Source organism: Suricata suricatta, chromosome 7, assembly GCF_006229205.1.
Source record: "Suricata suricatta isolate VVHF042 chromosome 7, meerkat_22Aug2017_6uvM2_HiC, whole genome shotgun sequence".
Taxonomy (NCBI): domain Eukaryota; kingdom Metazoa; phylum Chordata; class Mammalia; order Carnivora; family Herpestidae; genus Suricata; species Suricata suricatta.
This window is the reverse complement of record NC_043706.1, coordinates 90,772,572-90,787,955: the sequence shown is the minus strand read 5'-3', so window position 1 is coordinate 90,787,955 and position 15,384 is coordinate 90,772,572. Positions and strand designations below refer to the sequence as shown.

General features: G+C 40.9%; 1 protein-coding gene across 1 annotated transcript in view; it reads left to right on the top strand.

Annotated features, from left to right (window-relative positions):
• The window catches only part of PREP (prolyl endopeptidase), a 120,082-nt gene that overhangs the window by 20,909 nt on the left and 83,789 nt on the right, over positions 1-15,384 (top strand). Inside the window, exons 3-6 of the mRNA XM_029945298.1 lie at positions 2,793-2,926; positions 4,085-4,215; positions 6,636-6,845; positions 11,342-11,463. Of these exons, the coding sequence (XP_029801158.1) occupies positions 2,793-2,926; positions 4,085-4,215; positions 6,636-6,845; positions 11,342-11,463 (597 nt within the window). The remainder of the gene's footprint in view (positions 1-2,792; positions 2,927-4,084; positions 4,216-6,635; positions 6,846-11,341; positions 11,464-15,384) is intronic.

Genomic DNA, 15,384 nt, shown 5'->3' with positions numbered 1-15,384 from the left:
TTTGCATGGCTGCTCCCTCTTGCCTAGCCTCCCTTAATTCAGAACCTCCTGAGAAGGGCCTCTCTGGCCACCCTACCACCCAGACGTAAGTGGGCTTCTTCCCAGTGCTTCCCACAGTCTGTGGTGAAGTTTCCAAACTGATATGGATTAATGTTTTTGTAAAACATAACAAAGATGTCACAGTGATGTCACATTGCACACAGCACTCCCTGTCAGGCTCTGTCCTCACCGCATCCCAGGCAATGGCAGGTGGCTCAGGACCAGCACACATTGCAGATGCTCGTGATTAACCTGCATGTGGCCGTCGGACTAACCGTTCTCTGTAACCCTCTGGCTTGTGTTTTGTTTCCCCGCTACAATGCCAGCACCATGATGGCAGGGAGCTTGTCTGGGACTTGTCACCTCTCCATCCACAACTCCAAGATCATTGCACACAAGGTTTTTATTAAGTCCTTGCTGATGCTGTGGGACCCTGACATGCCTGTCCAGCCCCGCCTGACACAGGCAGGGGGAAAACCGTAGGAGGCCCGGCTTCACTTCTCCCCTGCTTCCCTGAGTGTCTTCTCTTGCTCATCCCACATCCAGAATCAGGCATGGAGTTGGCCTCCGCCTCTCCTACCATGACTGGAATAGAGTACAGATGGCCCTTGAACAATGTAGGAAATAGAGGTGCTCACACCCTGTGAGGTCGAAAATTCCCTTAAAACTTTTGACCCCCCCCCCCCCGCAAGACTTACTGATAATGTAAACAGCTAATTAACACATATTTTGTGTGTTATATGTATTACATACTGTATTCTTACAATGTGAGCTAGAGAAAAGAAAATGTTACAGAGAAAGTCATAAGGAAGAGAAAATACATTTATAGTACTATAAAAAGTCCACACATAAGTGGACCTGCATGGTTTAAGTCCATGTGGTTTTAGGGTCAACTGTAATTCTGCTTTAGTGCTCTTGCTGACTCACTGTTGACCTTGACTGGGTGACTTCAGTACTGTATGCCTCAGTTTCCATGTCTATAAAGTAGACATGGCATTTCCTCCTTTCACGAAATCCAGTTATATTCTTGCACACACTTTGTGATCTCCACAGGGCTGCCCCGACTGGCTTTGTAGCTGTGCATCGATTTTGTAGCAAAAATAAAAGTCCATTTCCTCTTTGACACTTTTTTTAATGAGGCATAGTGGAATCAGCAAACTCTTTCTATAAAGGACTATATATTAAATGTTTCAGATGTTGAGAGTCACGTAGGCCTCTGTTGGGTTGTTTTTTGTTTTCCGACTCTTTAAAAGTATAGAAACTTTCATTAGCTCAAGTACTGGAGGAAAAGCAGATGAGGGTGAAGTTTGCCAATCCCTGGTGATAAGCATTTGGCATTATATTTCTTTGGGACTCAATACATTTTATTTTCTGTTTGAATGAAATAAGAAATGTGACCCATACCAGTTTTTTAAATTATATGTATTTACTTTTGAGAGAGAGTGCAGGCAGGGCAGGGACGGAGAGAGGAGGAGACAGAGGATCCAGAGCAGGCTCTGTAGGCTCTGTGCTCACATCTGAGAGCCTGATGTGGGTCTTGAATTCACAAACTGCGAGTCAGAGGCTTAACCAACTGAGCCACCCAGGTGGCCCCCTATCAGTTTTATTTTTCTTGAATGGATCATCTTGCAAAAAGTGTTGTTCATTGTTTTAGTCATACTTTCCACTCTTTCTCTCTTATTTTCAAGCACATTATAAATATCAGTGAATTTTAGAATGGCTTCCTCTCAACACAGAATCATGATTTTCCAGAGCACAGTTGGTGGTTAGTGTAGGAGAGCCCATTTGAAGACCAGTTTGAGTTAGGATGGGCCCTTGGACCTTGATGATCCATCCAAAAGTAGAGTCTGATAATAGCGCATTTTCACCTGTCATTCAGAATATGTTATGTTCTTAATTTCCTGAAGTTTTCCTCCGAGAACTTACCTGTTTGTGGACATTGGATTGAACCTTCCATTGAATTTAGAGCTTCTGTATTTATTCTTGTTTCATTTCTTACTAATAGCCAGACGTGAATATTCTGAGTCTGAGTGTTTATAGTCTGAAGAACTTTCTAACTGCTTACTTACAAACAGGTATGCCCGGATATTGTTGATCTGTTATGAAACCCGCACCTTGCCCTGCCTTTGCTGCCAGGGTCCCCTGGCGTCTTGCAGACCATCTCTTTTCCTTCCTGCAAACTGTTGTTGTTGATACTCTTTTTTAATGCCACCCATTCTCTAGTTTTTAAAAAGTATTCTTTAGTTTCAGATTTTAACAATGGTCTCTGAAGTTGACAAGGGAGTAGGCCTTAGGAAGACAGTATTCAGCAAAAGCAAAATTGGTAAAATAGTGCCCATGTATATGTTTCTTTAATTCTGATGGTTTGGGGATCTCAGTAAGAAGGCTGGCACCTTGGCACTGTGTGAAAACAGTTGATTAACTGCGTGGTCTTAGTACAGTGTGTCGTGTTTGTTAAGAGAAGAGATTTAAGAGCAAACTCTGCCCCTACCTGGCTGGATGATGTTGGGTGACTTTTGTCCACTCTGAGACTCAGTTTTCCCATCTGTGAAGTTAGGCTGATAAAAGAACCTTCTCCATAAGATAATTGTGAGTTCTAGATGAGTTAATAGTATGTAGTTAGTGCCATGTAGGGACTAGTTATCATTTCTTGAGGGGAAAAATATGCTTTTACAGATACGTATCAGTGCATAATATTCCATATGGAAAATTTTATGTCTGACTTGCTTTTTCCATTTACATTTTCTCTGTAGGCTTTTGTTGAGGCCCAGAACAAGATTACGGTGCCATTTCTTGAACAATGTCCTATCAGAGGTTTATACAAAGAGAGAATGACTGAACTGTATGATTATCCCAAGTATAGTTGCCACTTCAAGAAAGGAAAACGGTATGTGAGGTTGCTTTTATTGAATTTTCTTTTTACTTGTCTAATTGAATGCTTTCTTAAATCTTGAAATACCAATTAATTCACTATCAAATCAGATCATTTCTGCGCTTGAATAGGAGAATAAAAATTTTTGATCTGTTGTCCATAGTCTTAAAATTATGATTAAAAAATTTAGTAGAGATACTTCCTAAGGAAAAAAAATCTAGATTATAGGAAGTTATTGTTGTCTTATGACTAGTAAGTGTTGAGACAGGATGATTTGTTGACAGCAGTCAAGATTTGTTTGCCTCTAAAATTCCCTTTCGCTTATGCTACTAGAAAAGATTTTATTGTATGAATTTCCTTCACCCAGGAATGGAAATGACCAGGAGGTGGCACCTCTTAGTCACCTCTCTTGTTCCTCTCCCTTTCACACCTACTTAGACGTATTCTCTTGGTCTTTTTTTTAAGTCTCTGCGACGACCATCATAAATGTACTTGAGAATTTCTTAGATTGCCCCCTGCCACGCCTTCACACATGTGCACGCACATACGTGCACGCGCCCCCCCCCCCCCCACACACCACGGATCACCAAAGTACAGTCCACATGCCTAAAACCCTGCCTGGCACTTGTTTTTATAAATAAAATTGAAATGGCACATAGACCTGGCCCTCATTTACATATTATCCATAGCTGCTTTTGTACAACTACAGAACTGAGTAGCAGAAACAGAGACTCCATGGCCCACAAAGCCAAAAACATTTGCAGTTTTGCCCAGTACAGTAAGGGTTTGCCCACCCCTGCCTAGCAGCCTGCCGAGGGAAGGCTCCAGCATTTCATTTTAGAAAATCTGCTTTCTTCTCCATTGAAAAGAAAAAGTTACTGCTTTCTTTATCAGTTTTCATTTTAGCAAATGAAGCAGGCTTCATTTATTTCCATTTAGCTAATAAGCAGAATTACAATAAACTATTGGAATACCTAAAACAATTCAGATAACAAACTCTAGGGACAGGGAGGTGGTAGAACCTTCCATCCTAGTCCCCACATCCCTGGCGTGGCTCGTTGTCAATCGAACCCTTGTATGTTGTTTGTCTTTCTCTTTTTGCTTCTGTGTATTTGCTTGTACCCCACAAACAGAAAACTCGACTGCTAAATGAAGACCATCTCTGTCCCCCAGGTATTTCTATTTTTACAATACAGGTTTGCAGAACCAGCGAGTGTTATACGTACAGGATTCCTTAGAAGGTGAAGCCAGAGTGTTCCTCGACCCGAACATACTCTCTGACGATGGCACGGTGGCTCTCCGAGGTGAGTGCTGCACAGCTAAGCCCGCCAGAGTCCCCGGGTCCTCACTCACGGCTCTGGCGCTGCTGCAGTCCCCTCACCTCTGAAATGCCAGACGGGGTGGACCATATTGTGGAACAGATGCACATGCAGTATCAGGAAAGCTAATTTTTGCACAGTATCTTTGGAATACATGAGTAGCCACGCGTTCTGGTGGCATGAAACAGAACTGGAGAATAATTCACACTGGACCCAAATTAGCTTCCAGGGCTTCTGAGATATTTAAGTACCATCATCGTTGCTTCTAACATCCTTGAGACCTATATGTGTAAAGAAAGAAAATCTTCTGTAAGTAATCTAAGCTCTACGAAGAATGTTCCAATTATAAATGTAAAACAGGAAAGAATATTCACAAGATCTCATTCCTTGGTGGGAAGGAAGTGATCAGAGTTTTAAAGTTTTGTTGTCAGTATTTTAGAATTAAAAGTAAAAAAAAAAAACAGTCTTGTAGAAATTAGACAGCTTGATACCCTGCTGCCTGAAGATGCAAGTTTAAAATCCAAATCAGTAAGTTTGGCTGTAGTGGCCACATGTCTCCTCTGACTCCACCCCAGGAGAACCTCCATAGGCCATCAAGATCACTGTAGGTGTGTGCCGTGAGCATTAGTTCTAAGGAAGGAGGTTGGCTATTCTCTGGTTCTGTGGTCTAATAGTTGTGTACTCTGAGAATCATCTCTCGTTGGTATCCTAGACTTTAAGGAAGTCGGCTCAGCATTTCCCCTGCAGCATCTCCTGTTTTGTAGAGAAAGCACAGGTGTGGGTTCAGCCCTGCGGAATTATGCATTGGAACCCTGTTGTCCTGTAATGCATTAGGTGGGACTCAAAGGCGCTGATGCAGGGGAGCCACTCAGCCGCTTAATGGTTCTTCCCCTCTTCTTCCTGAATAGGCTGTGTCTATAAATGATGATCCTTTATCTTATTAGTGTTGAAAGTAATCAGTATTGAAACTAAGATGTCAGCCAGCTAACTAAAAATATCCTTCCATGAATTTGAGCCTGCACTTGTAAATGAACTTAATACACCGGTTCTGTGTGTAATAACATACCCAGGGGAGGATGTTATTTAATTTTAACAAAAGTCTGTCTTGTAGCTCATCAGAACTTCATTGTAAGAGGGTCTCCGAACACTCTTTCCAGTAGCACTTTAATGGAATGCGTGCCGTGTACAGGTCCTGATAGATCCGAAGGGAAATTAGACATGGGACCTGGCCTCAGTCTTCAAGTTTCCTGAAAATGGTATTATAGGGAGGGTACAGTATGGATAAACATACAGATTATTTTGATAGTATATGATTTTTTATACATTTCAAATAAATTATGAAAATTTTTTCTGAAAATTTTCCAGTTATATAGAAATAATTTATATAGAGTAAGTAGTATATTTCTCTCCATCGCCTTGTAGACTCTCCCCTGTACTTATATACACATGAGCCTGAATCCTTCGTAGGAATCATAAATGATTGATAAGGAGGTTTTGTGAAATTTTAAACTTATTTACCACTAATAGAAATTCCATGTAAAATAGTAGGTCACCTCTGAAAATAGTTGAGTTTCTGAGGATAATTTTCAAGCCCTAGTAAAGTTTAGCAAACATTGTAAGAGGAAATCTCTAGTGTCCTAGAGTTTTACCAAATGCTATCTCTACATACTTTACATTTATAAAAGCCAATATAAACATAAAATTTCTCAACCGAGTTATTTAGTGATTAGAACATTCTGTCATAGGCTTAAAGAATTGGATGTGCATAAAAGTTCATAAATGGTGTTGCTTTTCTTTCCTTTTCATGGTCACTTTTGGAATGTGTACTGTGTGAGCCTTCATTGCCACACTTGGGCTTGTGCTGGTCTGATGGTGTGGACTTAACCCCTGAGAGCCAGCAATGCTCAGAGAGTGAGGTTGTAAAGAGTGATTTCAAATAGTTTAGAATCCATTACAAAACTTACTTAATGGCTTCCATTTAGTTCTGTTACATGCTGTGTGTCATAATCCAGTCATTACTCTCAAAGTAATTTCCTTATTCTTTGTTCCCCACCTCTTTAGAGTATAAATAAAATATGCTGAAAGTCTCAGATGTGCTCTGCTTTTAACCGAAGTGCTTATTGAAGTATAGAAATATAAACAGTGGAAGTATATTAGTGGTCATATAATCCAATGTCATTTTACAAATGAAAAATCTAAGACCCTGAGAGGTTCGGACGCTTGTCCAAGCTTATGAGGTGAATCCCCATAAGGCCTTGGCTCGGCCCCTGGTCTCCTCACTACAGGTTTCCTGCTACTTCTGTTGCACAGCTGGCAGAGAACATTGTCAGACAGCACAGAGGGCAGTGGGCAGGGCTGGGGGTTGTGTCCCCAAGTTCACTGAGGATTTCTCCTGTGTCCCATAGGCTATGCATTCAGTGAAGATGGTGAATATTTTGCCTATGGTCTGAGTGCCAGCGGCTCAGACTGGGTGACGATCAAGTTCATGAAAGTTGATGGTGCCAAAGAGCTTCCAGATGTGCTTGAGAGAGTCAAGTTCAGCTGTATGGCATGGACCCATGATGGGAAGGGGATGTTCTATAATTCATATCCCCAACAGGATGGAAAAAGTGATGGTAAGTTAAGATATCAGGTGAAGCACCTTTTTTGTGAAATAGAAGTGTGACTTCACAGGACTTTAAAAGCTAAACACGGGGAGCCTGGGTGGCTCAGATGGTTAAACAGCAACTTAGGCTCAGATCATGATCTCACTGTGGGTTCAAGCCCTGCATTGGGCTCTGTGCCGACAGCTCAGAGCCTGGAGCCTGCTTCGGATTCTGTGTCTCCCTCTCTCTCTGCCCTCCCCTGCTCGCTCGCGCTCGCTCTCGCTCTCTCTCTCTCTCTCTCAAAATAAAGACAAAAAAATTTCTTTTGAAGCTAAACTCTACATAGATGTTTGGTGTAAAACCTGGTTTTCTCAAAGGATGTTGTATCAGTTAGCACTGTTGTATAACCAACTGTCCCAAAACTTAGTGGCTCAGAATAATAACCATGGGTTTTTTTGCATGTGAGTCTGTGAGTTGGCCAGGCAGTTCTGCTGGACTTAGCTGAGTTCTGTCATGTGTCTGTGTTCATCTGCGGGTCAATTGCCTGATCTTGGCTTGGCTCTTTCCCATGTCAGGGGCCTGGGCTCTGCTCCGTGTGGTCTCTCATCCTCCAGCAGGCTAGCCACTTGGTTTACATGGCAGCTCAGCAGGATTCCAAGAGGAAAACCTGAAAGGCGCAAGCCTCTTCGATGCCTAGGCTTGCTGCTAGCCAAAGCAAGCCAGGCGGTCAGCAGCTCCTGTTCAAGGGGTGGAGAAACAGATATAAGGAACCATGACTAACTGGGCCATGATTGCAATCAGTCCTTTACAAATGTGTTACATCTCCCAAGGAGTCATGGAGAAGATGGAGTTTTGTTTTTCTGCAAAACCAATTTATTTAATGATTAAATGATTATGAAATTTTTCTACTGTGGTGATCATATCTCTTCCTCTGACCAGAAGTTATGGTTTACCTGGTTGATTTATCTTGACATTTTTCTCCTTGTTAACTTGCAGGACATACCTTTGTTCTTCTTTTCAGTTGCACAAAGATCCTGTTGTGTTCAAGTACTCTCGTTTCTTTCCCCCTTTACTCTTCATCTTCCCGGAAAGAAAGGGCCAGGTACCTTGTGCTTGCTGGTCCAGGCTGTCAACGTCACCTTCTGTATGCTCTACCATCGATCCACCTGGCATGGGCATTTTCCTGTTGTCTTGGTTGGTCTTTACAGGTGGGAGACCAAAAAAGTATTTCACTGGCCATTTCTTGTTAGAGAACAATGTTATTAATTTGTGAAAAACACAAACATTATTATTTAGGCTCAGCTTTCAGTGGCAAACAGAGTATAGATTGGTTACTGGGGTTGATTTCAGAAAGGTGCCATCTTTTCACAGCTGTAATTTGCCGCCCTCTTGTCAAGAGGACCTGTGCGGCCACTCTGATTCTGTGATGGAGGAACTTACCCATGAGGCTAAGCAGTTCTGACCACGTGCTTCCTGGAAAAACTCTGGAAAGTCACCAAGTACCGTGAAGCTTTCTTTTATATTATGTATTACCTTCTTTTTAATTGTCCTTCAGGACAGCTTAGTGCCTTTTCATAATGGGGAAAAAAAAAAAAGTTCAGTCTCACAACAGCCTTCAAAGTCAGCAGATAAGTGTAAATTACTTCCAGAGTGATGCCCAACCAATAGTTAACTTTAAAAAACAGTCTTTACCTTTTAGAGCATTTTTAGGTTCCCAGCAAAATTGAGGAGGAAGTATAGAGATTTCCCATACCCCCGCTGCCCCCACTTGCAGAGCCTCCCCTATTATCAACATCCCTCATCAGAGGAGGTAAAATTGGTGAGCCTCCTTTGACACATCATACTCACCAGAGTCCAGGGTTTACATTACAGCTCACTCTTAGTGTTGTGTATTCCATGGGTTTAGACAAATGTATAATGTGATTGATAATCCTGTGTATAATACATGATATGTATGCACCGTTGAGGTGTCATACAGAGCAGTTTTACCAGCCTCATAATCCTCAGTATTTTGCCTATTTACCTTGCTCTCCACTAGCCTCTGGCAGCCACTATATCTTTCTCTTTTTTTAGTGTTTGTGTATCTATTTTGAGAGAGAAAGCACATGAGCAAGCAGAGAAGGGGCAGAGGGAGAGGGAGAGTGAGAACCACAAGCACGTTCTGTGCTGTCAGCGTAGAGCCCAAGGCCAGACTCGATCCCTTGACCATGAGATCATGACCCAAGTCATAATCAAGAGCCAGACACCCACTTACTAAGCCACTTGGGCACTTCAGTCACTAAGGTTTCTACTGTCTCCATAGCTTTGCCTTGTCCAGAATGTCACATAGTTGGAATTGTACACCATGTAGCCATTTTGTATTGGCTTCTTTCATGTGGTAATGATGCATTTCAGTTTCCCCCATGTCTTTTCATAGCTTGATAATTAATTTATTTTTAGCACTGGATAGTATTCCATTGTCTGGATGTGGCACAGTTTATTTTATCCATTCTCCTATTGAAGGGTATCTTGGTAGCTTCCAAGTTTGGGCAGTTTCGAGTAAAGCTGCTATAAACATCTATGTGCAGGTTTTGTGTGGACGTCAACGTTCAGATACTTTGGGTAAATGCCAAAGAGTGTGATCGCTGGATTGCAATGTAAGAATATGTTTAATTTTGTAAGAAACTGAAACTGTCTTCCACAGTGGCTGTACTGGTTTGCATTCCCCCAATAATGAATGGGAGTTCCTGTTTTTCCACATCCTCAACCAGCATTTGGTGTTGCTACTGTTAGAGATTGTCTATTCTAATAGGGGGTGTGTAGTGGTAGCATATTGTGTGAATTTGCATTTCCTTGGTGACCTATGGTGTGGGCCTTCTTTTCGTATGCTTCTTTGCCATCTGCATATCTTCGTTTGTTTAATATTTTTTTAATGTTTATTTATTTTTGAGAGAGAGAGACATTGCAAGTGGGTGGGAGAGGGGCAGAGAGAGGGGGAGACACAGAATCTAAAGCAGGCTCCAGGGTTCTAAGCAGTCAGCACAGAGCCGGACATGGGACTTGAACTCATGAACACTGAGATCATCACCTGAGCTGAAGTCAGATGCTTAACCGACTCAGACACCCATGTGCCCCTGCATATCTTGTTTAGTGAGGTTTTTGTTAAGATCTTTTGCCCATTTTTTGATAAGATTATTTCTTTTCTCATTTTTGAGTTTCAAGAGTTCTTTGTAAATTTTGGATGATACACGTTTTGCCAGATGTGTCTTTCGCAGATATTTTCTCCTATCTGTGACCTGTCTGACTCTCTTGACAGCATCTTTCACAGAGTAGAAATTGTTTATTTTAATGAAATCTAGCTTATCTATTCTTTCTTTCATGTATTGTACATTTGGCATCGTACCTAAAAAAGTCCTTGCCAAACTAAAGGTCATCTCGATTTTCTTCTATGTTATCTTTTAGAAGTTTTGTAGTTTTACATTTATGTTTAGATTTGTGATCCACTTTGAGTTATCTTTGGTGAAGGGTGTGAAGTCTGTGTCTAGATTCGCTTCTTTCCATATGTATGTCCAGTTCTAGCACCACTTGTTGAGAAGGCTGTCTTTGCTTCATTGTGTTACCTTAGCTCCTTGGTCAAAGATCAGTTGATTATATTTATGTAGGTCTGTTTCTGGGCTCTTTGTTCCATTGGTTTATCTGTCTGTTCTTTTGCCAATACCACACTGTTTTGATTACTTTCAGTAAATCTTGAAGTCAGGTAGTGTCAGCCCTCCAACTTTGTTCTTTTCCTTTAATATCATGTTGGCCTTTCTGGGTTTTTTGCTTCTCCACATGAAGTTAAGGACCAACTCATCAATATCCACAAAATAACTTGTTGGGATTTTTATTGGAATTAAATTGAATCTATAGGTCAAATGGGGAAGAATTGACATGACAGTATTCCTATCCATGAACATGGAGCATCTCTCCATTTATTTAGTTCTTTTTTGATTTCTTTTATCAGTTTTGTAGGGTTTCTCATGTAAGTCAATACCTATTTTGTTAGATTTGTACTTAAGCATTTTATTTTAGAGGGTACTATTGTTAGTGGTATTGTGGTTTAAAAAATTTTTTTATTGAAGTATAATTGATATATAACATTATTAGTTTTAGGTGTACAACCTAATGGTCCAATATTTGTGTATATTATGAAATGATGATCACATAAGGTTAGAGAGAGAGAGAATGAATAAATATCCCAGGCAGACTCACACTGCCAGCACAGAGACCGATGCAACTTTTAAATATGCAATACAGTATTACTAACTGTTACTGTGGTCACATGGTACATACTACGTCCTTATTGGTATTGTGTTTTTAACTTCAGATTCCACTATTTATTCCTGGTATGTAGGAAAGCAGTTAACTGTTACACATCAACTTTGTGTCCTATGACCAGATAAATAACTTTTAAGATATTTCTAGCATTGTACAATACCAGTGGAATAGCTTTTTGTAAAATTGTCAACTGCACCTCAGTATATACATTTTTTTTTTAACTCTTTCAGGTACAGAGACATCCACCAATCTCCACCAAAAACTCTGTTACCACGTGTTGGGGACCGATCAGTCAGAAGATGTTTTGTGTGCTGAGTTTCCTGATGAGCCCAAATGGATGGGTGGAGCTGAGGTATTGTGCTGTGAGATTGCCTCACAAAACGATGTCGCATGAATTGTGTCTGTAAATACTCTTGTTGCATGATCTTTATGGATAAGTCCTGTGAGTGAATATTCTCTTAAAAATATTGGTATTCAAACTGACTTTTAGTAATGAAGGTGATAAACCTTTTAACTGCAACCTCCACATAAAACTTTAATATCATACCTGCTTATGCTAAAACATGTAAAAGTACAGAATCACATAAAGCAAAACACGAATGTTTTGAAATTCAGAATCTTATTACTCAGAGTCGAGGAGAATATCCGTCCAAAAATTTTCTTTGCTTAAGTGAGAATGTGGGGGGAGACAGTGTGTGTTTTCCTTTTTACACAGCTTCCTTCTTCATGCATATCTTATTCACCTTTTACATTGAAATGTATATTTTTGGACATTTTTCCCATCATATAGATAGTACATGTATTCCTTGGGGGTCTTGACCATAACCAACTGTATTGAAGTCTATGAAGTTACTGGCCCAGATTTTACTCTGTATGTTGAGAATCAACTGTGGAAAAACTTAGAGGTACTTGGAGTAAAAATTTAACTCTTGTTAGTTCATTTCTGGATACTGAGAAATAATTTTTAAATGAAAAATGCATTCTGAGTGTTTTGATATAGGTGGGCTCTCAGCCCTTTTTTTTTTAAATTTATGTTTTTTATTTGTTTTTTAGAGACAGAGAGAGACAGTGTGAGTAGGGGAGGGTCAGAGAGAGAGGGAGATACAGAATCTGAAGCAGGCTCCAGGCTCTGAGCTAGCAGTCAGCACAGAGCCTGATGTGGGGCTCAAACCCACAAACTGAGATCTGACCTGAGCCAAAGCCGGACGCTTAACCGACTGAGTCACCCAGGCGCCCCTGTCAGCCCATTTTTAATGGGAATGAGAAATCACTAGAAAGTCTTTACCCCATGGAGCCACTTACCTTTCTTGGTAAAAAAGGAACATTTTATATTTGAACTTCAGCCCATGGATCTGATTTATTGGGGGATAGAATAGGAATTCACAGTATTTGAGTTCATGTGCATTAATATACCTTATTGCAAGTTGTCCTTATATTTATTTGTTTCGTTTCCCTAGACCAGGGGTTGGCAGACGATTGCCTGCCTTCAGGCCAAACCTGGCCTTCTGCCAGCTTCTGTAAATGTAATTTTGTGGGAACACAGGGAACACAGCCACACCATTTCTTATGTACTGTCTGTGGCTGCGTAGTTGCCACAAACAGCCCCATGGCCCACAACACTGAAAACACTTTCTGGCCCTTCATAGAGAAAAACTTGTCAGACTTTAATGCAGTGTGTTACACGTGCATTACATTCCCTGCAACTGTGTCCTTTTTTCATGCTTTTTCTTTCTCACTTAAGTGCCACCCCCCCATGATCTTTCCTTCTGTAGTTGCTATTGTCATTTTTCTCACATATTTGTTTTTAATGACTTTTCTGACTCTATTTGTAGATTGCTTCTACTGTTTTCTTCTTAGTTCAGCCTCTCCTACATAAGTCTTCTATTTACTGTGGATAATAGGTGTTTGTTTATAAAATAATATACATCTTTTACATGTCATCCAAGTATAACAATTAGGGAGATAAATATGCTACCCCAAAACATTTTAATGTCAGGTCACATGTTTCTCTTTACTTTTTTGTGTGGGGAGGTATTGATGGGGAAAATCTAAAATAATATATTTTAATACTCAGTTTTATTCCCTCTGGATTCTTCATAAAATCAAAGACATACTCTCCTAGAGAAATTCTTATACTTCAAAGCTAATAATTTCATTATGGCAGAGCTATTTTAATTAAGGTCAGCTTATTTGGTTGATACAATAACATGGGTACTAGAAATAAATGCCAGAATATTTATATGATTTATCATAGTGGTCTAAAAGGAAACAAGCTTCATAGTAAAATACACATGCTACTCAAGTCTCTTGGATCCCTCATAGCATTTGGATGAAGCAATTAGATTTTTCTTTTCCTTTAAGTTTATTTATTTTTGGGGGAGGAGAGAGAGAGAGAGACGGAGAGCAGGGGAGGGGTAGAGAGAGAATCCACACCATCAGCGTGGAGCCCAATGCAGGGCTCAAACTCACAAACTGAGATCATGACCTGAACTGAGATCAAGAGTCAGACTTTTAACCAACTCAGCCACTCAGGCACCCCAATTTTTTCTTTTTAAAAAAAATTGTAAAATATAACAAAATTTACTAGTTTAATCATTTTTTTTTTAAGTTTATTTTTGAGAGACAGAGAAAGACAGTGTGAGCCAGGGAGGGTCAGAGAGAGAGGGAGACACAGAATCTGAAGCAGGCTCCAGTCTTTAAGCTGTCAGCACAGAGCCTATCGCGGAGCTCAAACCCACGAACTGTGAGATCATGACATAAGCTGAAGTCGGAGGCTCAACTGAGCCACCCAGGTGCCCCTGGTTTAATCATTTTTAAGCATAGAGTTAAGTGGCATGAAGTACATTCATGCAACTATCACCAGTATCCATCTCCAAAACTTTTTTCAGTTTGCAAAACTGAAACTGGACATTCTAAACAGTAACTCCCTGGCTGTCTGGCTCTCCCATGCCCTGACAACCATCAGGCTACTTTCTGTCTCTCTATGTTGGACTACTCTAGGTACCTCATCTAAATGTCATCATACAGTACCTGTCCTTTTGTAACTTGGCTCTTTGACTTAGTCCTCAGGTTCATCCATGTTGCAGCATGTGTCAGAATTTCCTTCCTTTTTATGGTTGAATAATATTCCATGGTGTGTATCTACATTTTATTCATTCATCTGCCAATGGGTCCTTGGGGCATTCTGTAGCAGTATCGTGAGTGATGCGGCTGTGAGCAGCCAGCTTTTAGAAATACAGTGAAGATCTATCACCTATGTATTTAATGTATGTATATTCAGTTCTATTGGGCAAGTGAAAAGAAAAGCAGATTTAAACAGTTGAGGTGGTCCTTCTATTCATTAAAAAGATGTTCACTCTGTAAATTGTCTGATATAATTTTATCAAAGCCTTGCAAGGGAGGTGATCATTCTATCCCACGGACAGAGTAAAATGCCTGCTAGAGACATTAGCTTGCGAGTCCATGACTGAAACTGCCTACTGAGTGTGTGAGACTCCACAGCCTGTTTCTTCCTAACCACATGCGCTTGGCCTCTTTGCTTAAAAAGGAAAGAGGTCTCGCAAAAACAGCAGCAATAATTGTTGAAAGGATGGCAGTGACTGAAGGTATACATCTGTACTGCGCAGAGGTACTAAAGTTGTTAAAAAAGAAAAACGGAAGGGACCTATAGGGTGAGTCCTAAGGAACTTGATACTGGATCAGAGCCTCACTAGTGTATTATGCAGAGGCGGTGTGCACGAGAGCAAGCGGGTGTAGTAAACACAAGTGATGTGGTTTTCCTCGACGCGTCTGCCGGGGGAGTCTCATTAAGAGAGGTGCCTCCCGCCACTCGCCACTCGGTAGCGTTGGTTGCTTTGTAACCAGGCAGCAGTGCCTACACCACACTGCTCTTTCACTTTTTGTGGAATTGCTTTTAGGATCGTCATTTTGAACCTAGTGTTTGGTTAATGCCTTCAGCACTGTCACAGCGTCTGAGCGGATAGCCGGTGTTACGGTGATGGTATGCTGTAACACAAAGTAGGTTTTATTCTGGTCCTGTGCATGTAGCCCTGGGTACATTGTTTCTCTCCAGATGTGTTTCCTTCACTTCCTCCAGGGCTTTTTTAGCTCTGAAAGGCTGTGGCTAGAGGATTTAGCACAACATCTCATAGACACTGAGGCAGGCTTCCTGGGCGAGGTGGTGGCTGCTGGATGTGCGAGCAGTTTGGGCGTTGTGGGTGTGGCTGGAGGGTAGGGTAGGTGGCTGAGTGTGCGGATATGTGTGAATTTCTTT